At 44.2% G+C, this 27,376-nt stretch overlaps 1 protein-coding gene across 1 annotated transcript in view; it reads right to left on the reverse strand.

Moving 5' to 3' along the window:
* The window catches only part of itga9 (integrin, alpha 9), a 574,702-nt gene that overhangs the window by 421,538 nt on the left and 125,788 nt on the right, over positions 1-27,376 (reverse strand). Inside the window, exons 12-13 of the mRNA XM_078540091.1 lie at positions 23,166-23,256; positions 8,516-8,561 (exon numbers count right to left, since the gene is read on the reverse strand). Of these exons, the coding sequence (XP_078396217.1) occupies positions 8,516-8,561; positions 23,166-23,256 (137 nt within the window). The remainder of the gene's footprint in view (positions 1-8,515; positions 8,562-23,165; positions 23,257-27,376) is intronic.

Raw genomic sequence — 27,376 nt, forward strand, 5'->3', positions numbered from 1 at the left:
TTTTGTGGTCCATCCAGATCTGGCCGTGAACAGCTAAGTTAGGTGTCCACCATAACCATTCAAGTCTGCATCCCTTGGATTTAAGAGAACAGAGACGAGGGCCATACCATGGGAAATGGTCATGGCGAGAGAGAGTAATGATGGTAAGGGTGACCAGGACATCAAAAGTGAAGGTGTAGTTCAACAGATCAGTGGCTGCAAAAATGTTGTGGTAAATAGAGGGCCAATGGCTAGATGGTTGGGATTTTGAAAGTGCAGTCATAAGTATATTTGAGGTTTGGGAAAGGGGGCATAATTTCAAAGTTTGCAGGTGACAACAAACTGGAAAATGTAGTAAACTATGAGGAGGAAAGCAGTAGACTTCAGAAGATCTGGTGAAAGCAGCTAAAATTCAATACAGAGAAGTGTGAAGTACTTTTGGGAAGAAGCATGGTTACATTTTTAAATTGGTTGTATGAACAGTGAGACCTGAGGGTTGGCCTATGGAAATCTTTGAAGGTGACAGGACAAGTTGATAGGGCTGTGAAAAATTGCCTGACTTTACAGAGATGCGGGGGTTTTTTTTTTACAGGCAAGGGGAGTTGAGTTTAAGGGCATGTGGAGAGTTGCATTGGGTCAGGGTATCGCCATAAACCCGCCCTCTTACAGGTTTCACCCAGGCAGATTTGAAGACAAGTGGAGAATTCCCATGCAGCTACCAAGTGAGATGCTTATATATATATTCAAATAGATCATTAAGTTCTGATTTAACCAAGGTTTCTGGGTTTAACAGCCAGTGGAACTATTTTCTGATCCATCAGCAACTCGTCAGGATCACCTGTGCACAGTGGCGAGCGCTGCTTCAGGGAAGCTGACCGGCTGGTTAAGTGAAACTGAAAAGCTGCAGCTATGGCCAGGTGAGAGGCTACTGCTCACATCACAACTTCTCACAGAATGCGTTCAGTCTTTGACAGGTGATTGCCAACTTCTTGGAAGTCACTTCACTCACCATCAGCTGCATTTCCCTGCTGTCTGCCTTCACTGCAGCATAGGAGCAACTTATTCAGCTGTACATTGCACCTCTGATGAAGAGCAAGAGGAACAGCAATGCCAAGACCAGCAGCAGCCAAACTGCCTTCTTCTCAGCCATATTCTGTCCACAGGGCAGAGGGAATGGACACTGATGTGAGCTCTTTGAGCTCACAACACAGGGTCTACAGGCAGTTGACCAGCTCGCTTGAGACAGTGAGCACCAGTACCTCAGGTCACTCAGGCTCTCATGGCAGATCTTTGCTGACATCTTCAACTTCTTGGAACAAGGCCTCTTTGCCAGTGGGCCAGCTGGGCAGGCATTGCCAGTGTCTATCAAGCTGGTTGTCACAGGAGGGTCATCCCCAACTTCAATCCCTGCCTTTCCCCGAGGTTGTGTGCTCTCTTCTCCTGCAAGGAGAGAAAGCAGAGAGGTGTGAGTGTTTGCAATCGTTAGAGCAGATAGGAGGGAAGGAAATATTTGTGGGTGATGATTGGGAGGCATGGGTGTGAGAAGGTAAGAGCTGATGGTGACTGTGAGTGTTGGCTGCTCAAATAGGGGATGTTTGGTGCCTGCAGAGAGAGGAAACAGTAGAGCTGCAAGGTGTGTTATTATGACGAGTGTGTGCAGAAGAATGCTGGGAAGGTCAGAGTTTGGATTGACACTTGAAAGTGTCATACCACTCACCTTTCTTGGCCTCCTGAGGTCCTGGAACCTCTTGGTGCCCAATCTCCAGGTTGGAAGTAGCACAATTCTGCTGCTGACTTCCTCAGCCACTTCCATCACATCGGCTTGGATGGAGAGGTCGTCTTCTTTCCCTCTTTGGAAAGATCACCTCATTACCACCCCTCTGATCCCTCAGCAGGACCTCCAGGTAAGAATGAGAAGCCCTCCCAGGTCTCCTCGCCATCCCTGTGACTGCTGCAGCCTCAAAAATCCATGTCTGGTGATCCATACTAACCCATGCCAGGGTGGCTTTAATTAGGAATCATTCCTTTGATAGGTCCAGAGTGTGACCCTGCCTGCCCTCCCTGATTGATCAAAGAACTCAGGAATGGGATGTTAATCAGTTAAAGAGCCACTGCAAAGCCTGCTGCCAACAGGTTCCTCACCCGCTAATGTCACACTGTTTTGGCAGGGACTAGGTTTTGAAAATTCTGCCCTTATGGTACGGAAGCAAGGAAGTTTTTTTTAATTATTTATAATTCACAATTCAGGCTTCAACTGGAGTAATGTGCCCATTTCTGTGCATCACACATTAGAAAAGACATCAAGGCCTTGGATGCAGAGGAGAATTACTGAAAATGTACCAGGGATGAGGTAGCTCAATACTTGGAGACACTGGAGAAGTTGGGATTGTTCTCCTTAGAGTAAAGAAGATTGAGGGGAGATTTAATAGATGGGTCAAATATCATGAAAGGCTTTGACAGCATTAGTAACAAAGCTGCTTTCACTAGCAAAAGGGTTGATAACCAGGGGACACATTTTAAGTTACTAGTGATTAGTGTTTTATTTAGTTCTAACATAACCTCCCCACTCTTACTCTCTATGCCTTAGCTAATAAAGGAAAAGTATTCCGTATGCCTTCTTAATCACCTGTCCAGCTATCTTCAGGAATCTGCAGCCATTGACTCAAGACCCCTCTATTCCTCTCTACGCTTCTCAGTATTCTACCATTTATTATATATTTCCTTGCCTTGCTTGTCATACCAAAACGTATTATCTCACGTTGGGGTCAACAGTGGTAATGTGGCTCAAGTAATCAAGAGCCCAATGTTCTGGGGACACGGATTCAAATCCCACCGTTGCAGCTGGTGAAATTTAAATTCAATTAATTAATAAATCTGGCATTAAAAACTTGTCTCTAACGGTGACCATGAAACGATTGAATTATCCACAAAACCCATCTGGTTCACTATGTCCTTTCGGGAAGGAAATCTGTTGTCCTTACCCATTCTGGTCTACATGTGACTGCACACCCATGCACAATACCCTCTGAAATGGCTTAGCAAGCCAGTGAGAGCAAGCCAGTGAGTTGTACCAAACAGCTATAGAAAAGTCAAAAAGGAATAAAACCCAATGGACCACCTGGCATCAACCTAGGCACCAGCAATGACAATGGCACACCTACTGCTCTCCCTCAGCTGATGAATCAGTGTTGAACACCACTTGGAAGGAGCACTGAGATTAGCAAGTGAACAGAATGTATTCATATTTGATAACTTGTTAGAAATGGGTGTAGTGTCAGAGGACGGATATAGATTAAACAACCATGCCCTAGAAATAAAGTAATGGGTACTCGCCAGGCAGCTGCCTTCTTCAGATGGAGGAAGACCAGGGGAAGAGCTTCCTAACACTTCAGCTACTGAGCAGAAGACTGCCACCAAAAGCTGCAGGGATCAACATACTCTGTGCCATCCGTCCGTTTGTCCTCCAGGATCAGTATACCTTTCACAACTGTCACAAGTCATATGCTTTGCCTATCGGTTTATACATCATATCTAAACTGTTGCTTCTTATTAAATGAAATAAACTACCTTAAAATCAATTATGAGTACTCAACCGCCTATTTTGGGTTAGTTGTGACTCCTGATCTTACATCCCTCCTTAAAAAATTCAATTGAGCTTGTAAGAAATTACCTTTCCTTAACAAATCCATGCTAACTGTCCTTGATTAATTTGTACATTTCTAAATGATGATTAATATTGTCCCTCAGAATTTTTTCCAGTACTTTGCCCATCGCCGAGCTTAGGCTAACAAGCCTGCAATTACTGGGTCTCTTTCTACCTTTTCAAACAATGGTAACACATCAGTCCTCCAACCCTCCATTCCTCCTGTACCACACCTGTAACCAGAGAAGATTGAAAAATGATGGTCAGAACCTCTGCTAGTTCCTTCCTTGCTTCTCTTAACAGATTGCAATATATTTCATCCAGGTTTGATGATTTATCTACTTTCACAGATTCTAAATACCTTAATAATTCCTCTCTTGCTGTGTTTATTCCATTCAATATTTCACACTCTTCCTCCTCAACCATGATACCTGTATTTTCTCCCTCTTTTATGAAGACAGATGCAAAGCATTCATTAAGAACCATGCCCACATCGTCCACCTTCACACACCGGTTAACTTTTTGATCTCTAATAACCCCTACCCTTTACGTAGTTATCCTCTTGTTTTTTATATATTCATAAAACATCTTCAGCTTTTCCTTGCCAATATTTATTCATGCCCTCTCTTTGCTTTCCTAATTACCTTTGTAATTTCATCCTGCACATTCTACATCCCTCTAGGCTTTCTGCAGCATTGAGCTCTCAGTATCTGACATGAGTCTTATCATCCCCCACATGCTCCTAAACATCCACAAAGTTCTAGAGTTGAAAGTCCAACCCTATTTCTTTATGGGAACATGTTTGTTCTGTAGCCCAAATCACTTCATTGGATGCCTCCAATTCTGACACAGAATTACCTTCAAGTCACTGTTTCCAGTCCACCTTTGCTAAATCACATCACAGCTTAGTAAAACTGCCCTTTTTCCCAATTGAAACTCTTACTCCTGGTCTATCCTTGTCCTTTTTCATAATTACACTAAATCTACCTGGGTTATGATCGCAACCGCCAAAATGACCTCCCACTGATATCCATTCTATCGGCCCAGCTTAATTTCCTAAAACTCTCCTAACTTTCTCTGGGTATTTGGGATTATAATACACTCCCAGTAATGTAATTGTCCCTTTTTTGTTCTTCAATGCAACTCATCTGGCCTCATTTGAGGATCCTTCTGGCACATCGATTTGCTCTTGTTCTTTCAACAGTGACTTGGGATCTCTTACATCCACCAGATAGGACGGACAGGGCATCAGCTTAACATCTCAAGTGAAGGACGGCACCTCCAACAACACTGCACTTCCTCAGTACCTGCACTGAGTGTCAGGCTGGATTATGTGCCCCAGTCCTGGAATGAAACTTGAGCAAGACTACAGTCAACTGTGTCAGGGCCAACATCGAAACAATTTTCTTTAACTTTGTACAGAGGAGAACATAAATTCTCACCCTCAGGGTCAGCACTGAATTGTACTATTAGGAAAGGATGAACCTTATTCAGATAGTTGTACTTCTTAAAAAGTTGTTTTTCCAAAAGGACATAAGATTGAGGATTTACAATGATTCCTGACCTCGTCCTCAGTTTAAATAATTCAAGCTGATTTTTGTTATGGCTGTACTGTTCTAAAGCTCTACGGATGTGGAAACTGCATCTATTTTGACAGGTTCTGAATGGAATTCATAGAATCATAGAATGGTTACAGCACAGAAGGAGGCCATTTGGCTCACCCTGTCAGTGCTGGCTTTCTGAAGGAGTAATTCACCTAGTGCTGCTCCCCTGCCTTTTCCCTATAGCCCAGCACTGTTTTCCTTTTCAGATAATGATCCATTTCCCTTCTGAAAACCTCGACTGAATCTGCCTCCATTACACTCTCCAACAGTGCATTCCAGACCTAAACCACTCACTGTGTGAAAAAATTTTTCCTCATGTTGCCATTGCTTCATTTTCCTTAAAGCTACATAGGCTTTTCTTTGATAACTTACAAAACTGTTCCCTATAGGCTAACGTTCCTTTTTAATGCCATAACCATTCAATGGAAAATACCAACAGAAAAAGAAAGGTACTTCAAAGCACGACCTTGGCCTCCCTAATATGCTTTAATGGCATGCTTCAGAAATATAAAATGGGAGGGAGAGGGAGGGGATCAGGGGGAACAGAGGGAAAGACAGGCATCAGAGGGAGACAGAGAAAGATGGAAGACAGACAGATAAAAACAGAAACAAACAGACAGGCACACAGACCAAGAAAGGCAGAGACAGAAGGAGAGAGAAGAGAGGGAGAACATATATTTTTATGGCTCCTTTTCACATCTCTCACAAATTTCCCATTACACAAGCAACAATTTACATTGTGTAGTTACTGTTTTAATGTAGGTAAATGCAGCATTTTTTGCATAGAAAATCCCACTGGGAGGAAGACCTAAAAACTGGGTTGCCCTGGCTGCAACATGGCATCTGATGTTGCTGAAAACATTGAGAATGACGGCATTATCCTGCCTTATTCTCTTTCTCAACCTGCAGCTCACCCTCTCTATCTGGCATCATGAGCAAGCTGGTAATGGAGTGAACATGGACCTCTTGCTTGCCACCTCATGCACCCTCCCTGATACCAACCTTCCCGTTCTGATTTTTTGCTTTCAAATTACCAAGAACTGCTGCCTGCCCCAGCCACTTCCCAGCCAGGAGGGGGAAAGAGAACAACAGCACAGTACTAATGAAGAGTCCCCATCGCTTGATCTGATACTCTCAGCCAGCAGACTGGAACTGCAGGTAACTTAGAGGCTAGTGTAATGTTGGGATCAGCACGTGGTGAGTCCTCCGGGCGCAAGTGAGATGCAGCCATGTGGTCTGGCTGCCAGCTTACTGGGCAAATGAGCACTGACACCTCAGTGGGACAGAATATAGGAGAATGCTGATGGACATGTACACCAAGACTTTGGTATCATTTGCTTGCCTTCCAGATAGCCTCCTCTCACTATCTAGGAATCTGGAGGAGGTTGGCTCCAAATTAACAGAGGGTATTGTGCAGAGCTTGCCCTCTCTGCAGCCCCTGTTCCAAATTCCTGTCACACTACAGAATCAGAGGCACTGGCACTGCATTTTGTGTGGACAAGTCACCTACTCCTCTGCTCTTGCAAGCCCCTCCCCCAACACCCATCATGAGAATGCGGTAACACATAAAAACACCTGCAGAGTAATTCCAGACACTTTGAAATAGAAAAAGTTCCAAAAAAAATCACTTTCCCTGCAATATGGGTGCCAGACCCTTTCAATGCCAGTGCAGGACCTGTCTTGCATGTCTGCAAAGTAACGTAGGGATATGTTGTCTTTTTATTATTTTTTCACAGCATGTGAGCACCGATGGCAAGGCCAGCATTTGCTGTCCATCCCAAATGCTCCTAAGAAGGTGGTGGCAAGCCACCCTCTTGATCCGCTGCAGTTTATCTGGTGCAGGTACAACCACGGTGTTGCTGGAAAGGGAGTTCCAGGATTTTGATTCCACGACAGTGCAGGTACGGCGATATAGTTTCAAGTCAGGATGGTGTATGACTTGAAGGGGAAGCTGTAGGGGTTGGTGTTCCCATGCCTCTGTTGTCCTTGTCCTCCTAGGTGGCAGAGGCCTTTGCTGTCAAAGGAATCTTGGTGAGTTCCAGCAGTGCATCTGTGCAGTGATGGTAATCAGTGCAGCCATGGTGATGCAGAGAGTGAATGGGTAAGATGGTGGATTAGGTGCCAATAAAGCAGATTGCTTTGTTCTGGATCGAGCTTCTTGACTGTTGTTGGAGCTGCACTCATCCAGACAGTGGAAAGTATTCCATCATACACCTCACTTGTGCCTGGTAGATGGTAGATAGATTTTGGGGAACCAGGAGGCGAGTTACTCACCACGGAATATCCAGCCTCTGACCTGCTGTTGTAGCCACAGTATTTATATGGTTGATTCAGTTCAGTTTCTGGTCAATGATAACCCCCAGGATGTTGCTGTTGAGGGATTCAGCAATGGTAATGCCATTGAATGTCAAGGGGAGATGGTTAGGTTTGCTCTTGTTGGAGATGGTCGTTGTCTGGCACTTGTGTAGCACAAATGTAACTTGCCACTTATCAGCACAAGCCTGAATGCTGTCCAGGTCTTGCTGCGTAGGGGCACGGACTGCTTCAGTATCTGAGGAGTTGTAAATGGTGAACATTGTGCAATCATCAGCGAACATCCCCACTTCTGACCTTATGATGCAGGGAAGATCATTGATGAAACAGCTGAAGATGGTTGGGCCTAGGACACTACCCTGAGGAACTCCTGCAGTGGTATCCTGGGACTGTGCTGATCGGCCTCCATCAACCACAACCATTTTCCTTTGAGCTCGGTTTGAGTCCTGCACGTTCATTCTCCAAATTTAGGATATTGGCATCAAATCAGCCAGTTGGGTTGCGTGACATCAGGCTGGCATCCACTTACAACTTTCTGGCACACACAGGACTGCCTCCATCTGCACCCTGCTACTAACAGAATGCCATGCACAAAGCGGCTGGCGGTGTGGGGGACACACAAGAGAGCAGTTCAAGCCTCTGTAGCACTACTACAAGTTTGTTATGTGAGGCAATGTCTCACCCAAATAAAAGAAAATACACAGTAAATCAATGAATATCTGCCAGGAAAAGGAAAAGTAATCTTTCATAGGAACTATTCTGACAAAGAGTTGATGTCTAAAATATTAAACCATCCTTTCTCCTTACAGAGGCGAGTAGACCTGTTGCACATTTCTAACATTATCCATTGTTTTCAGACTTCAAACTTTTCTTTTTGTACGAAACTAATCCAATCTAACAGAGTTTGCACAAACAAGCCTGTAAAATATCAATTTGAGGAGAATTCAGAGCGCAGCAAGAAACAAACAGTTCTTACCTCAGTAGGACCACGCTGTCTGACATGAAGGCACCAATGGTCACATCTGGAGGGAAAGGAGACATGTTGATAATTTATCAATGCAGTACTGCTTCTCCTCAGGAGAATTTTTTCCATTTTGCAGTTAGGCAATATTTCACCACTCAACCGCTCAAACTACAATGCTTTGAGAATTTTTCATGTCTTTCTCTTAAAGGATACCTTGATCAGGCCCCATCTGGAGTGTTGTGTTTAGTTTAGGGCACCAGGACTCAAAAAGTATATGTTGCTTTGAAAGGGATATAATGCAGATTTTCCAGAATAATACCAGGACATAAAAAGTTAAATCATAAAGACTGATTGCATAAGCTTGGTCTGTATTTCCTTGAGTTGGGGATGTTGAGGGGCGATCTTATTGAGGCCTTTAAAATGGCAAAAGGATTTGACAGTCTAGATACAGAGAAACAACTTCATCTGATGGAGGAATCCAGATGACAGGGCATTATCTTAAAATTAGAGTTAAGTTCAATTAGGAGTGAAATCATTAAGTACAAGGGATGGGATTTTCCCGTTCCTCCCATGATGATGCCCGTCACTGGCGGGACCAGAAAATCCTGGCCAAGGTCTAGTAGACGGCTGGAATTCTCTCCCTCAAATGACTGGGGAGGCTGGGATAATTGAAATTTTCAAAACTGAGATTGATACATTTTTGATAGCTAAGGATATCAGGGGTAGGGAACAAGGGTGGATTTAAGGTACAAATTGTGACCTAGTTGAATGGCAGAAAGGGTTAGAGGTGCTAAAAGGTCCAGTCCTTTTTCAATGATGCTGATGCGCTAACAAACAACATTGTGGAATGGCAAAATGAAGGCTCTGCAGAGAGAGATCCTAGTTTAATCCAGTCATAGGGGGGGGATGGTGATAACCATGGCAGGATTTCCCATGTGTGGGGTAGGTGAAAATCAAAGGCCAAGTCAATCCACGTTATTTTTGCATACATGCTGGTGACTAGTTAAGAGTGATGATTACTTACGCATCTGATCAGAAAATAATGTGCAACACAGGGGTGCCTGAACGGTAATTGAAGTGTAACTTATAAAAAGGGAGGGGCTCAAATATGGAAGGCATACTACTACTATCAGAAACATTGTTGCAGTACCGAGCATTTCAGGCAGACTTAGTAAATGACGTAAAACAGGTAAATGCCTTGCCAAAACTGAAAATGCTGTGAATCATTATACACTCCCAGATAGATCTCATAACACAATATGTATTGGGAGGCTTGACACTGAAAGTCCAGTTTCATCATAGTTCCTCTGCAGATGAACAAATCACTCAAATATTAAGTGTGTTCTCAGTCTCTAACCTAATCAAGGAGGTCCAATGTCTTAGGGGTTTAAGGTTTGTTTTGCCTTCTTCCTGGTATGCGCTGGAGCAAATATCGGGTGATCTGCACACTTCAAGTCCATGGCACTATGCCCATCAACTCATAATTTTGCATCCGTTAAAGTTAACGCACACAAAATCATAGACTGGGAGAGAAAGAAAGACTTGCATTTACATAGCATCTTTCACAACCACCGAATGTCCCAAAACACTTTACAGCCAATTAGGTGATAATTAGTCGTAGTCCAGAAAGGACCAAAGACATCTCTCTCCATTTGGGAGATATAGTTCATTATATAGCTTGAGGGGCATCACTCCACATCAAGTGAGGGGCAAAGTAAGGAGGCAGGCCTCCATGGACCACCACATCGGTACTGGGATTGAACCCGAGCCACTAGCATTATTCTGCACTACAATCTATCCATCTAGCCAACTGAGTTAGCAACTCCCACACAACGAATTTTGACTGTAAGTCTAATTACTGCTGTAATGTAGGAAACCTGGCAGCCACTTTATGCATAGCAAGCTCCCACAAAAAGAAATAATGACTAGTTAATCTGTTTTTGGGATGATGATTAAGGGATAAATATTGACCAGGACCCTGTCCCTCTTTGAAATAGTGCGTTGGGATATTTTACATATACCAAAGAGAGCAGATAGTGTTTCAATTTAACATTTCATCCAAAAGACAGGACCTCTGATAGTGCAGAACTCCCTCAAAGTCTGTGTTCAAGTCCTGATTTAGGCCTTGAACCTATAACCTTCAGACTCAAGGGTGCTACCACTGAGACACAACTGACCGCTTCCTGACCAGCAATGCTTGTATGTGCCAAGAATGGGCAAAGTGAAACTGTTACCTCTAGAAATGTGCAAAAATGCAGCATTAGATCATGAAGTTGCCCAACATTTTTGGTATTTTGTTTGACTTTAATGCTCTTTGGATTGGAAAGTGACAAATGTAATGTATTTAAGAAAAGAGGGAGAGAGAAAACAGGGAACTACAGACCTGTTAGTCTAAAATCAGCCGTAGGGGAAGTGCTGGAATCTATAATAAAGAATGTGATAACGGGACGCTTAGAAAATAATGATAAGATTGGGGAGAGTCAACAAGGGTTTATGAAAGGGAAATCATGTTTAACAAACCCGTTGGAGTTTTTTGAGAATGTAACTAGCAGAACAGATAAGGGGGAACCAATGGATGTGGTATAGTTAGAATTTCAGAAAACATTTGATGAGGTCCCACACAGGAGGTTAGCAAACAAAATTAGAGCACATGGGATTGGGGGAAATAAACTGGCATGGATTGAGAACTGGTTAACAGACAGAAAACAGATAGTAGGAATAAATAGGTTATTTTCAGGTTGGCAGGACTTAACTAGTAGGGTACTCCAAGGATCAGTGCTTAGGCTCCAGCTATTCACAATCTATACAATGATTTGGATTAAATATAACATTTCCAAGTTTACAGCTGAAACAAAACTAGTTGGAAGTGAGTTGTGAGCAGGATGCAAAGACAGTTCAAGAGGATGTGGAGAGGCTAAGTGAGTGGACAAAAATTTGGCAGATGGAATGCAATGTGGAGAAATGTCAGGTTGTCCGCTTTGGTGGGAAAAACAGAAATATAGAGTATTTCTTAAATGTTGAGAGGCTGGGAGGTATTGAACTTCAAAGTGAATTGGGTGCCTTGTTCATGAGTCACTGAAAGCTAACATGCAAGGTACAGCGAGCAATTAAGAAGGCAAATGGTATGTTGGCCTTTATTACAAGAGGAATTGAGCACAGAAGTAAAGATGTCTTACTATAATTATATAGAACCTTGGTGAGACCATACCTGGAGTACTGTGTGTAGTTTTGGTCTCCTTACCCAAGGGAAGATATATTTGCCACAGAGAGAGTGCACCAAAGGTTCACCAAACTAATTCCTGGGATGGAAAGATTGTCCTATGAGGAAAGATTAAATAGACTGGGTATGTCACTCAGAGGGTGGTGAGCCTTTGGAACTCTCTGCCCCAGAGGGCTGTGGAGGCTCAGTTGTTGAGTATGTTCAAGACTGAGATCAATAGATTTCTACATATTAAAAACATCAAGGGATACAGAAATAGTGCAGGAAAATGGTGTTGAAATAGAAAATCAGCCCTGATCTCACTGAATGGAGCAGGCTTGAAGGGCTGAATGGCCAACTCCTGCTCCTATTTCTTATGTTCCCATTGTACAACAATGCTTTATTTAAATTTATGGTCAGAATTTCCTTCATAAACTTGATAATTAAAATGGGTTCAGATCATGAGTTGTTTTTGACTTTTCTCCATACAAATTTTATGATTTGAGATTTCAAACAGCCAATGTAGTCTGGCCAAACAAGCTTGCTATAAACTTTACAGTAATAAATGGCGTATTATTTTAATTCACACGCCTGTTTGACAGCTTTCAATTATAGAGATACAATTCACAAAACCAGTCTAGTGTACAAAGTTTGATTAAAATGTCTACTCAAAATGAGCGCAGCTTGAACTTCTGATTTTACAGCTATAAAAATAAAGGATGGGAATTTCCGATCTGGGACTAAGTCCCGTGGAGGGGGCGGGGGAGTGTTTCCCGCCACAGAGGCTGCCAGGAATTTACGCAGCATCGTGCGATGCCAGCCTCATTAATTATTTCCTGACGTATCATGCAGCAGGACGGGCTGGTTGATGGTGCCTAGCCATCGTATCCAGGGGCTATTTTTAAAAGCACCCAGACAGCAACTTACTAACAAGGCCGATAGAAATGGCAAGAAAGAGACAGAGACCTCCAGCACCAAAGTTTAGTGACTCATCCCTGGGTATCCTTCTCAACCAGGTGGAGGACAGGAGGCACCTCCTCCCAGCTGATGGGGGGGAGGAGGAGGCTGAGCAGGGAGACCAACCCTGCATGGGAGCAGGTCACCACTGCAGTCAGTGCCCAGGGTCTCCAGTACAGCTCAGCCTTCCACTGCCAGAACAGGATGAACAACCTCATGATAAGTGAAGTCAGGATAAGTGAACCCTCAGCTGCTCACACTAACCACGATGAATGGTACAGGGGACATGGGCCTCAGTCATAAGTTCATGCCTCATAGCCCCATTGCAGTCCATCCACTCTGCAGGGGTAGAGGTCACTTTGCTCCCCTTATCCTTCCACACAGAGAGCTCATGTTGTCTGGAGGTGGGGGTGGGAGTGGGGGGGGGGGGGGGGGGGGGTGCTCAGGCATTGACGGTACCAGCAAGCACTGCAAATGACATGCCTCTCTGAGACTTATCCTTCTATCTGGATGGGCTCACTACTCTGGAGCGTGCTGGCCCAGGACCCTCCTGGACAACCTGCAGCCCATCAATCACATACCACACAATCCAGTGGGTTATCTCTAACATTGGAAGCAAGAGAAAGAAACATGAAATAACTATGTACAAATGGATGTTGAATACAATTCCTCTCAACCCCCTCTTCCCTATTCTCTTTAAGGGGGAGAAGTTAAGCCATAACTGGCGAGAGAGGGAGAAGACTGGAGGAGGTCGGCCACACCTGAAGGAAGTGACAGAATTCATGGAGCAGGGAGCCCAACTAGCAGGGGTGAAGCGGGACTGGGCCATTACAGATGTGGAGATGGAATTTGGGCCTCCGACCAATAAGGATCTATGCATGTCATAGAAACCTCAGGGCCAAGGGTTCCGCCATGTTCGAGGCAGCTCATGCAGTCACTCGCTCTCTCCTCTCTCACTTTCAGGTACCACCAGGAAGAGGGCAAGGCCCAAGCAGCAAGAAGCCCTACGCAGCTTCAAATCAAGTCCAAGCCCAGAGAGGAGCGAGGACATCACAGTAGAGCGAACTGTAACTGTACAGGCACCTGCCATCAGCCCAGAGACACACACCTCGGTGGGTCTTAGCTCTAGTATAGGAAGGGTCTCACACTTGTGGTCACTGCACGAACACATATCCACAGTAAGAGGAGGCAGGGTCAGCTGAGCTCACTGGCTCAACAGTACCTCCTGCAGCCTTCTAACTGCTGCTGGAGGATCTGATCCCTGGGCAAAGTCCCTGGATGAAGGTCCAGTCCCTGGGCGAAGTCCCTGGATGAAGGTCCAGTCCCTGGGCGAAGTCCCTGGATGAAGGTCCAGTCCCTGGGCAAAGTCCCTGGATGAAGGTCCAGTCCCTGGGCAAAGTCCCTGGATGAAGGTCCAGTCCCTGGGCAAAGTCCCTGGATGAAGGTCCAGTCCCTGGGCAAAGTCCCTGGATGAAGGTCCAGTCCCTGGGCAAAGTCCCTGGATGAAGGTCCAGTCCCTGGGCAAAGTCCCTGGATGAAGGTCCAGTCCCTGGGCAAAGTCCCTGGATGAAGGTCCAGTCCCTGGGCAAAGTCCCTGGATGAAGGTCCAGTCCCTGGGCAAAGTCCCTGGATGAAGGTCCAGTCCCTGGGCGAAGTCACAGGATGAAGGTCCAGTCCCTGGGCGAAGTCACAGGATGAAGGTCCAATCCTTGGGCGAAGTCACAGGATGAAGGTCCAATCCTTGGGCGAAGTCACAGGATGAAGGTCCGATCCCTGGGCAAAGTCATAGGATGAAGGTCCGATCCCTGGGCGAAGTCCGTGGATGAAGGCCCGATCCCTGGGCGAAGTCTCTGGATGAAGGTCCAGTCCCTGGGCCAACTCTCTGGATGAAGGTCCAGTCCCTGAGCGAAGTCGCAGGATGAAGGTCCGACCCCTGGGCGAAGTTGCTGTGCTAAGAACAACCACCTCCTAGTTGCTGCTGCACAGGGAAGATCCACATGGTTAATGCTCCATCCGCCCAGTGTTGCAAGTGGTGTTCCAGGGTCCGGTTGCTGTAGGCCTGCATCTTCTCTTCAGATCTCCGCAAGCTGCCCAAGGCCTTCTTAAGGTAAGTGCCAGCTTTTACACGCCACATTGGTCCAGGCATGTTCTGGGCCGGTGTGATTTGCCACTGGCGTCACGGACGATTGGACATGAGGGAGCAATTCTGGTCGGGCCTTCACCTGCATCTCAGAGAGATGCAAGTTGGTTTCATGCTGGCCTCTGGCTGGAAATGCGAACCGTCATGGTGTGCGGTAGTGGAAGATGCCACCATCATTTCACGCCGGTGTGAAACCGATTTTTGGACCTCCCACTACTTCTCCCCTCAGCCCACTATCAGGCCCACCCACAGGGTCATGGGAAACTCCCACCCAAAGTTGGTGCCATCTTCAAATGCAGGAGAGTACTCTATTCATATTAGTAAAATATCAACTCTTAACAAAATGAAGGATTCACTACATACAAAATGCTAGATAAATGGGAGAATATTGAGAGCAACTAACAAACACACTTAACTACAACAGGGAGGAAGCTAATACCCAATTAGAATGCAAGGGCCAAAATAAACAGCATTATGCAACAGAAGTGTGTCCTTAACATGCTGTCAACTGTGCGATTCTGAGACTTCCATATTTCATTCTGTCTTCATCAGTAAGGGTGCGGGTAAAACGTATAAAAAATATCCAGTAGTTTGCCACAGCAACTTAATTATGAACTTGAACTGTTACTACCCCCATAAAGACCAATAAATTTTAAAAAGAAATTTGAACTTCCAGTGACTGACTGAAAGGATCATATGACAAGATTTCAAGTTTTATGACTTTTACTGCAACAAACTAAAAGCAACATTTCTGCACGCTATTCAGGCAACTTATACTCTAAACTGTAGAAAAGATCCCCCATTTAACTTTTAAAACAACCAAAAATCCCCCTTCACAGTTATACCTTTTCTGTCCCTTAAATTCATTCTCCAAGGATCAGTCCAAAACCAATCTAAGCTCCCGATGGCTTGCTTTCTTTTTCCTTTTCCAGCTGGGTAACTTCTAATCCCCAAACTAAATTTCACTGTGAGAGTTACCCTAGAGATTCCTCACTCTAGCCAAAGCTTGGTAAATCTTTCAGATTTATTTAAATCCTCCCAAATTTGATCTCGTTAATCAAAGTGCAAACTCCCACCCACTTTCTGTGTAGTGAGCAATAGAGACTGGCTACCTCTACATCTCTGTTCGCTCTCTCTCAGATTCTTGCAGGCTTACACGCCCCCCCCGAACCCTCCACCCCAACCCCCCGCCAGCCCCGATCTACAAATGCTCCTGCTGTTGTCCACAGGTGTGAACATCATGTACCTTCTTCTCAGTAAAACAACCTGGGTCTCACTGTCCCCATAGCAACCAAGCCACCCAGGCTTGTTGTCATGCAGGATTCAAACCAGGTCGCATGACCCCCTTCACTACTCCATCCTACCTTAAAAAGACAGTCCCAAAACATAACAAACTTATAAACTTAGGGTTTTTAACAGCATAAAAGTACATTTTAACGAACTGAATACTATATGGCAGATAGGTCATTTGAAAAGACTGGAACTTCTATTTAAAATGAGAAAATAGACCTTAAATATTGCTATATTTTTAAAACCAAAGTTAAAAAGCAAAGAAATTAAATAAAGTGAGAAAAATAACCCTCGCAGTCATTATGAATTTCTCAGCTATAAGGAGTGCCCCTTCTCGAGGGTCATTTGTGCTAAGTTATAGAACGTTCACTGTAGTATGCTTCATGTTATCACTCATTTCCACTTCCAAGCTTCTCCAGACTGTCCTCCCCCAGAAGTCCTTCTCAGTTATAATGCAGACATTAATACACCCAATCCTCACCAACAGTGCCCCAGCCCCAACTCCAAATGGAGTAATGCTTGCAGCTCTAACATCTTCGGAGTCAGCAGGAAAAGGATAAAGACTATTTGGAGTTAGCAGTAATTCTGCTTGTAATGATTCATTCACATGAAATGAATTAGCGGAATCAAAGAAGTATCCATCTAATATTATACCTGTCATCAACTATGAGCTGTACATTTCTGTTTAACATCAATGTTCATGTGTCTTACTGCCCTGGTCACAGTTTCACAATGTTGTTTTTAATCATCTAATAAGAATTTCCTTCTTTCAATAAAGTAATAAACTAGCATCAGAGTTGTCCTTAGCTAAAGTCTCTCATTTTGTCGCTTTCTTTTCGACCCACATGTAACGTTAAAACAACAACTTACATTTATATAGTGTCTTAAACATAGTAAAATGTCCCAAGATGCTTTATAGGAGCATTTTCAGATGATATTTACCACCAAGCCACAAAAAGACAAAATAAGGTAGGTTTAAGAAGCATCTTAAAGGAGGAGGGCGAAGTAGAGAGATGGCACAGTTTAGGAGGTAAGTTCCATAGCTCAGACAACTGAAGCCTTGGCCAACAGTGGTGGGGTGAAAAAATGGGGGTGCAAAAGAAGCCAAAGTTGGAGGAATGTAGAGTTCTTGGAGGTTACAGGAATAGGGAGGGGAAGGGACATGAGGACAAGAAATTTAAAATTCAGGTGCTCGTGAACTATTGTAAATCAGCAAGCACAAGAATGATGAAATGAATGTTACCCAGACAGTAATATATGGTAATATAACTGTGGCTGTAGAAGTTAAATAAGGTGCAAGTGTTTTACCAAATAAGGCAATAGTACTAAGAAGTGAGGGGAAAATGTAGAATGTTTAAAGATCATTCCATCTTTGCTTAGGCTTTCATGTCTAAAGAGGATAAGATGGTCCTGGCAGTTTAAGATTGGTGCACAATTAAAGCTGCTTCAACTGAAGTAACTGCAGAGATGGTCTTAGCTAATGTTCAGGCACTTAAAGTTGATCATTCTGATTGGCCTGATTCCATTCACTCCAAAGTGCATATGGAAATGAAGGATGTTGTATGTGAGCCAGTAGCTCACATATTTAATGGATTAAGAAAGACATCTACGGTACTATTATTTAAGAAGATAATGAAATCAGACCCTGTCACTAATAAGCCTGACAGTTTGACTTTGGTTCTAGGGATGTTATTTATGATCACTTCAAAGAGATTAGTGGGTGTTTTTTTAATGATTCCCAGCACGGTTCAGGAAACCCAATGTATTTTGAGATTTACCAACAAGTGTATGACAAAATGCTATGTAGAACATTATTGGAAAAGGTTAGATACTGCTGTCCCATTTCCAATTACTATTTCTCCTCCAACATCCTTTCTCCATGTTTGATTCCTGCAATCATGTTTCTGCCTTGGCAATGTACTGAAACAGTCCATATCAAAGTCACAAATAGCATCCCACATGAATGTGATCATGTAACTTATTCCTCTCTTCCTTCTCTACTTGTAAGCAGCCTTTGACATGGTTAATCACACCATCCTCCTCCAATGCCCTTCCACTATCATTCAGCTGGCTGAGATTGCCTACTGGTCCTATTCTTATCTATCACCCTTCAGCAAAAGGACTTCCCACCTCAGAGAGCAGCTGGCCAATCAGGGGGCTGGCAGTTCTCACATCCCAGCAGCGTCATCAGGAGCGGTGGCCACTGCTAGGACTGCAGCGAGGCCAAGAGGAAGGCATTCAGCATTGGCTTTGGATGTAAGGTGAGTCTGGGATCTCACCAGGGCCAGAGTGACAGGGGTGGTGGTGTTTGCACCTCGTCTGGCACCAAGGCTCGTCAGATTTTATGTGGCAGGCTAGGGACTCCGCATGGGTCTCTACTATGGGTAAAATACCCGCAGCAATGGGAGGAAGCCCCTGTGGCCATTAATTGGACACTGATTGGACTGGTGAGCGGGCTGCCTGACGCCTCCCTTGCTGTAAGTAAAATACCATAGGGATTAGGGCAGGTGAGCAGGCAATGGGCAAGGCACCCCTGGCCTGACACCCAATTTTACACTCCCAACCCCACCTGCCATTCCGCCCTGGAGGGGGAAAATAAAATTCAGTCCATTGTCTCCTTTCCCCACCAAAACTCCATTCCCTAACTAATGACTCCATCGATCTCCCTGACGGCCGTCTGAGGTTCAACCAGGCCATTTGCAACCTTAGTGTCGTATTAGGCTCTAAGATGAGGTTCCAACCACATAGCCGCTTCATCAAGATCACTGTTTCCACCTGCAGAGCATTATCCAACTCTGCCCTGCCTCAGCTCAACTGCGCCGAAATCCTCATCCTTGCCTTTGTTACCTCTAGTATTCAATGCTTTCCAGACCAGCCTCACACTTTCCACCCTTAGGGGAAGTGGTGGCATAGTAGTATTGTCGCTGGACTAGTGATCCAGAGACCCAGGGTAATGCTCTGGGGACCCAGGTTCAAATCCCAGGCAGATGGTGAAATTTAAATACAATAAAAATCTGGAATTAAAAGTTTAATGACGACCATGAATTGATTGTCGTAAAAACCCATCCGGTTCACTAATGTCCTTCAGGAAAGGAAATCTGCCATCTTGGTCTTCTCCAGAGGTCCCCAGCATCACAGATGCCAGTCTTCAGCCAATTTGATTCACTATAAAAAATGGCTGAAGGCACTGGATAGTGCAAAGGCTATGAGCCCTGACAATATTCTGGCAACAGTACTGAAGATTTGTGCTCCAGAACTTGGCGTGCATCTAGCCAAGCTGCTCTAGTACTGCTACAACACTGGCATCTACCTGGCAATGTACATGTGACTCCAAACTTACTGAACGCCCTCTGAAATGGTCTAGTAAGCCACTCTGTTGTATAAAACCGCTAATAAGTCTCAAAGAAATGAAACCTGATAGACCACCCAGCATCAACCTAGGCACCGGAAACGACAACAGCAAACACATCTGGCCAAAATTGGATGAGCTATCTCACAGACTAGTCAAGCCAGCCCGAAATACTCATACTCACGGAATCATAATTTACAGACAATGTCCCAGGCACCACCATCACCATCCTTGGATATGTCCTGTCTCACCAGCAGGAAGTGGCAGCACAGTGGTATACAGTCAGGAGGGAGTTGTCCTGAGAGTTCTCAACATTGACTCCAGACCCCATGAAGTCTCGTGGCATCAGGTCAAACATGGGCAAGCAAACCTCCTGCTGATTACCATATACGGCTCTCCCTCAGCTGATGAATCAGTGCTCCTCCATGTTGAACACCACTTGGAGGGAGCAGTAAGGGTGGCAAGGGCGCAGAATGTACTCTGGGTGGGGGACTTCAATGTCCATCACCAAGAGTAGCTTGGTAGTACCACTTTAAGCTGAGTCCTAAAGGGCATAGTTGCTAGACTGGGTTTGCAGCAGGTGGTGAGGGAACTAACAAGAGGGAATAACATACTTGACCTCATCCTCACTAACCTGCCTGCTGCAGATGCATCTGTCCATGACAGTATCGGTAGGTGTGGCCACCGCACAATCCTTGTGGAGGACGAAGCAGGACAAATTCAACCTGGCCAATTACCACCCCATCAGTCTACTCTCCATCACCAGGAAAGTGATGGAAGGGGTCATCAATAGTGCTATCAAGCGGCACTTGCTTAGCAATAACCTGTTCACCGACACTCAATTTGGGTTCTGCCAGGGTCACTCAGCTCTTGACCTCATCACAGCCTTGGTTCAAACATGGAAAAAAGAGCTGAACTCCAGAGGTAAGGTGAGAGTAACAGCCCTTGGCCAAGTGTGGCATCAAGGAGCCCTAACAAAACCAGAGTCAATGGGAAATGGCACCCCTTCCACAAACATTCACTCCCTCCACCACCGACACACAGTGGCAGCAGTCTGTGCCATCTACAAGATGTACTGCAGGAACTCACCAAGGCTCCTTAGGCAGCACCTTCCAAACCCACGGCCACTCCATCTAGAAGGACAAGGGCAGCAGACAACTGGGAACACCACCACCTGCAAGTCCTCCTCCAAGCCACTCACCATCCTGACTTGGAAATATATCACTGTTCCTTCAGTGTCACTGGGTCAAAATCTTGGAACTCCCTCCCTAACAGCACTGTGCATGTACCTACACCACATGGATTGCTGTGGTTCAAGGAGGCAGCTCACTACCACTTTCTCAAAGGCAATTTTGGATGGGCAATAAATGCCGGTCCAGCCAGCAAAGCCCACATCCCATGAATGAATAAAAATAAATGAATAGCTTAAACATGGGACCCAGACGTCTGGAGTTCTCTTTTGATCTCACCTATAGTCCTAATTTGTCACAATCATTTTATCTCTGCCTCCTGTTACAAAGTCATTTTTTAGTCTGGCTGTCTAATTTACCTCTAAAAAATTTATTAGAAATACCACATTGAATACTGAATCCCGGTTTTAAATACAAAACCTGAATCTCATTATAACTGGAGGCTGTATCATTATAAGACTCACCATAAATACTATGAGATAAATTTTGTGCATTGGCCCTCCTGGTGCAGCCAGAAGTGCATATTAGAAATAAGGCCAGGGAAGTCAGCACAGCTCATGTAATTTTCCACCTGTTTAAAGCAGAAAATCATGTGGAGCACACTTCAATCTTCACTGTCGAATTGCTGAAACGTGCGCGCTCCCTTTCTCCAAAGTTCTGCACCAGAAGCAGTAAACCATAATATCTACAATAATGTGCACAGAGAGTTGAATATGCACTACAGTGAATGCCAGAATGATTGACATGTTTAACATGACATCCTAAGCTTTATTAATAGGGGCACAGAGTACCAAAGAAAGGAAGCTATGTTAAACTAGTATAAAACACTGGTTCAACCTTAACTGGAGTGCTGCCCCCAGTTCTAGGCACCACACTTTAGGTAGGGTGTGAAGGCATTAGAAAGAGTGCAGAAAAAAATCAGGACAGTGCATACAGGGAGGAAGAACTTCAGTTATGCAGATATATTGGAGAATTTGAGGCTGTTTTCCTTGGAGAAGGATGAGGGGAGATTTGGTGGAGGTATACAAAATCATGAGGGGTCTAAACAGAGTAGATAGGGATAAACTGTTCCCAATGGTGGAAAGATCAAGAACAAGAGGACAGAGATTTAAGGTAATTGGGTCACAGCCAAGCATACATACGAACCCTGACCAATAAAAGCATTAGCTCAGGAGTTGGTTCTGCTTAAGTGAATTTGCTTGATTGACATTTTTCAGTTGTCATAATAAAGTGTTCTTTCTGTGATCTCTTTTGTCAATGCCTCAATGTTGATTTGGAAAAGCCTAAGAGGTGTGAAGTATTTGAAGCCTTTGTCATTGATACTTTTATGGTCTGTCTGCATTGACGCTTCGATGAAGTTGTGGGGAACAGCAGTCTTTTTCAAAAGAAGATTTGTGAATGGAGTTTTTTTCTCTCAGCAGTTCCACACTTGCTATTGCTATAATGCTATTGGTTATGTACATAGGCATATTAGGTGAATGGACATGAGGGGCATGGGTTGGCATGGACATGAGCGGTCATGAGAAATGGCTGGGTCCATATGTTGGCATTAAATTGGAATGGAGCAGTCATGGGGGGCATGTAAGGGGCATGGGAGGCAAGAATAAGACTTTTGACCTTACATTTCAAAAGGTTCCCGAATCTAGGCTACAGTTCATAACTCCTCTGAGGGGCCATGAACCGCGAGTCACGGAGAAGCTGGCCCAACTCCATAAAAATTGTGAGTGGCTAGGAGGTGCCTACCCTGCAAATGAAGCCCGCCAGGCCGGGTGTGCAGGGTGCAGGTTCACTACCTATACCCCTATCTCATGCCAGCGAAAATTGGGGACGCTGGGAATTGGGGTAGATTCCTGGAATTGGGTTCCACCTGCCATTCTTAAATAGTTCTGGAGTCATTCCGATTGCATGATATTCCAGGCCTAGGTTAATTGAAAATTTCAAATCTGAGATTGATAGATTTATTGTTAAGTAAGGGTACTGAGGGTAACGGTACCAAAACATGTAAATAGAGTTAAGGTTTCAGATCAACCATAATCTAATTGATTGCCAGAACAGGTTCAAGGGACTGAATGGCATCCTTTGTCCCTATGTTCCAACTCAGTACACGCACTGTGTATATATATGAAAGGCAACTCAGAATTGCAGGTATTTCCAAGAGGGTGTGACCAAATTGAAAATGGTTCGAATGTGAAGGCATGTGTTCAATGGTACTGTACTATGATCAGGTCCAGACTGTAATATAAACCATAATTCTTTTCCATGCCAATATTCAGTCCTGGCTATGTAGTATTAAGTATCCATTGTGCTCAAAACAAGCTTAAGATTGAAAAATGCATCATCAGTAAAGAATGCACATAAAACATGTTCTATAATGGAAGCAAACTACAGCCAAGTTTCAATCTAGTACAGAACATGTAGCCAAGAACACAAGCAGGTTGACATACTGAAACCAAACAGCTCAGGCTAACCTTCAAAACTTTTGGCCAAGAGACAAGATATAACAAAACATTTTCAAACATGGCTTTCAACTCACTTACCTGGATAAGCATTTCCATCCATGTCCACTCCTCCCGATATAGACTGGCCAAACATGCGCAATATTGGATTGATCAGCTGCCCTGAAATCCTCTAGACGAGGGAAGAGGCAGCAAACATTAGAAAAACAAGGTCATTATTTTGTCTAAACAGGCTACTGCATGCGAGGGGCAGGAAATTTCCTGTTTTAAAGGAGGCAGTAAGCTAGCATCATTTAACACATCTGATGTTTGAGTCAGCACAAGACTCCAGGCAGGATTCTAGATAGCACCACTCTGAGTATGATAGCAAACAGTTCCATTTTTAACTCACCTCCTGAGATTAATGGTTCCAGTTATGAATGGGCACTGGTTGTCATTGTGACCCTATGAGCTCTAAATAGGGCAGGTGACAATTTCAGACAGAGCAGAATAAATACAAATGTAGTCTGTTTGAAAGCTGTGACATTTCATCTATTTTTGGACTACATCAGTATAAATGTTTTGATAGCCATAAAGCTGTACACTGGTCTTATCCCAGCCCTCATGTCCTGAGCAGCAGTCACAATTTGTTTTCAATATAATTGATGAAATGAAAGAACCAAGGTTGGAGTAATTTTGGGAAAGACCTGGGGTAATTATCACATTTAATCGCTGAGCAAGAAACGAGTGATAGCAGCTCAACAACTTATTTTATACCTCACCCGATTTTCGTGCCCATCGACTTCAAGCGGGCAAGATGTAAAAGAGGCTGGTAAGACTATCACCTGATTATCGCCTGGTGATAAATGAAACTTAACTTAGCAGTGTGTTGTTGCTGTGTTGCTGAAACAGTAACTTCAATCAGAAAAAATTCCCCTCTTAGGATTTCATCATCTTCAATCAAAGTTCACACTTTAGGCCCAAATGTGATCTGAATCAGCACAGGAGGAGGCCATTTAGTCCATCAAGTCTACATTGGCCTTTTCAAAAAGCAATCAAGTTAATCCAATGCCTTGCTCTTTCCCCATATCCCTGCAATTCTCTTTCCTTCATGTATTTACCATTTTGAAAGCAACCACTGAATCTATATCAACTCCCTATCAGGGAGTGGATTTCAAATCCTAACCACTTGCTGCGTAAAAATGATTTTCTTCATGTCACCTCAAGTTCTTTTGCCAATCACCTTAGATCTGTGCCCTCTTGTTATCAACCATCCCGTCAGTGGAAACAGTTTCTCTTTGATTACTCTTTCTAACAATTCATGGGCCTGAATCTTCTGGTCGATGTGCAGGGGCGAGCCCCGCTCGCTGACACGTAAAATGGCGCACGGTGACGTCGGGCCTGCATCCCAACATCGCCGTGCATCATTCCGATCTTCAGCTCAGCGGGCACGCACTGGAGTCGGCTGCGTGCCTGCCGAACTGTCAAAGGCCTAGGAAGGCCAATTAAAAACTAACATAATTAACAGGGCTGCCCGTCCAACCTTAAAGTTGGTGGGCAAGCGAAGAGCCCAGGTGGCCCTCGCATATATCATGAAACCTCATCCACAGGCGGGATGAGGTTTCATGAAGGCTTTATAAATTAAATAAAAATTATTAAAATTCATTGACATGTCCCATGTCACGAGTGGACATGTCTGAATATTTTATTTTTCTTTATTTCAATTCATAATAATCAAAGTAATCTCCCTGAGGCAGCTCTGTGCCTCAGGGAGACTTCTGCGCTCTTTTGCGCGCATGAGCGCAGGCCCCGACTCTCCCTCCTCCCCCGCACACACAGGGAGCACTCAGCCTTAATTGGCCCGCACACATAAAATGGGGGTGCACAGCCAATCATGGGTGGCGATCGGTTGCACACCCGCCAAGCACGCTCCCACTCAGCCCAGCACCAACGGGGAGAAAATTCTCACCATGATTTTAATCTCATTTTAGCCTTCTATGCTCCAAAGAGCACAACCCTGGCTTCTCCAGTCTATCCACAATACTGTAGTCCCACAACCCAGAACTATTCCAGTAAATCTCTTCTACACTGTCTTCAAAGGCTTCAAGTCCTTCCAAAAGTGTGGTGCCCACACCAAACATCAGCTGAGGTCAAAGTAGTGTTTTAATGGGTTTAAGTTAACATCCTGGTTTCAGACTCTGTGCCTCTCTTTGTGAATCCCATCAGCTTTATTAATTGCACAAACATCGTAGGTCTCTTTCTCTTGAAGTCTATTACTATCTTCCTCAATGTTTACTACATTTCTACATTTCATGTCATCCGCAAATTTTGAAATTGTGCCCAGTACCCCCTAGGCCTAGTCATAACGGTGACCATGAAACCAATGTAAATTGTCATAAAAACCCATCTGGTTTACTAATGCCCTTTAGCAAAGGAAATCTGTCATCCTTACCTGGACTGGCCTACATTTGACTCCAGGCCCATTGCAATGTGGTTGACTCTCGAATGCCCTCTGAAATGGCCTAGAAAACCACTCAGTTGTATCAAACTGCTACAAAAATGTCAAAAAGGAATGACACCGGATGGAACACCAGGGTAATGTTCTGGGGACCTGGGTTCGGCCATGGTAGATGGTGGAATTTGAATTCAATAAAAATCTGGAATTAAAAGTCTAATGGTGGCCAGGAAACCATTTTTGATTGTCATAAAAAACCCATCTGGTTCATTCATGATCTTTAGGGAAGGATATCTACTGTCGTCACCAGGTCTGGCCTACATATGGCTCCAGGCACACAACAATGTGGCTGACTCTTAAATGCACTCTGAAATGGCCCCAGCAAGTGACTCAGTTGCATCAAACTGCTACAGAAAACTGGATTAGGAATGTAGCCGGACGGACCGCCCGGCATCGGCAACAGCAACGGCAAACTCAGTCCTATCAACCCTGCAAAGTCCTCCTTACTAACATCTGGGAGTTAGTGCCAAAATTTTGAGAGCTGTTCCACAGACTAGTCAAGCAACAGCCTGACATAGTCATACTTACAGAATCATATCTTCCGGGAAATGTCCCAGACAACACCATCACCATCCCTGGGTATGTCCTATCCCACGGCAGGACGGACCCACTAAACGTGGCGGCACAGTGCCCTGGGAGACTGTTCCCATTGATGCAAGGACAATCAGAAGACACCGAGTTAAAGTGAATGGCAAAAGAACCAATGACGACATGAAGAAAAACTTTTTTACACAGTGAATGTTTCAGATCTGGAATGCACTGCCTGAGAGGGAGGTGAAGGCAGATTCCATCATTTCTTTTAAAAGGGAATTGGATAAGTACCTTAAGAAAAAAATGCAGGGTTACAGGGTAAGGGCAAGGGGTGGGAATAGCTGAGTTGCTAGCAAGGACACAATGGGTCTAATGTCCTCTTTCTGTGCTGTAATCTTTCTATGATCCTATGATGTCAGGGTATGCCCATGTGATTCATGTTGCCATGGAGGTGGGCTTTGAGAGGGGAAGAGTTCCAAAGATATCCCTGCAAGTCACAGACACAGACAGACTGCCACGATCTGGAGAGAGAGAGAGAGAGAGAGAGAGAGAGACAGCAGCTAGAGGCCATAGACAGCTATGGCTCATCGGGCAGGTAGGAGTTTGTGCTTGGATTGAAAAAAGCAAATTTGTGAGAAGTTAAAATGAGGCAGATTCACCTAGCTTGCGCTAGAGGAAGAATCTCTGTGGGGAAAGAACCTCACTGTGAAAGAAAGCTCTGAGGTTAAAAGTTACCAAGCTGAGAAAGGAAAGGAACAGAAGTAAACCCTTGGGATCTAAGAATCACTTTGGACTGGTTCAGGGTGAATTGAATGTCTACTTAAAGAACAAGGTAGAGTATATCTGTTAAGTGTGTTTCTTCAGTTGTGCTAAAAGGGGAAAATTCTGTTCCATGCAAGTTACCTACGCTATTAGTCAAGAGTGTTTTTAGACTTTTGTTACAGTACAAGTCTTAAAACTTGAAATCTTGTCACATTTTCCTTTCAGCCATTAACAGAAAGTTTGCAATTTATTTTGTTATCAGTCTCTACGGGGATCATAACAATGAGACTGAGGCATTTAAAATAGTGAATGCAATTGACAGTATATATAGGAATGGCCCTTCTTTGTAGTACAGGAATCCAGAACAAGGGATCAAAATCTTAGATGTAAGCTGGTTCAAACCAATTGCAGAAAAAACCTTGAAATAATTATGTGTGTGTGGAATGAACATACTCAGATAACCAAAAGGACAGAATCAATTGAGATATTGAATGGGGAGGTAGAT

The sequence above is a fragment of the Cetorhinus maximus genome, chromosome 4 (genome assembly GCF_964194155.1).
Source record: "Cetorhinus maximus chromosome 4, sCetMax3.hap1.1, whole genome shotgun sequence".
Lineage (NCBI taxonomy): Eukaryota > Metazoa > Chordata > Chondrichthyes > Lamniformes > Cetorhinidae > Cetorhinus > Cetorhinus maximus.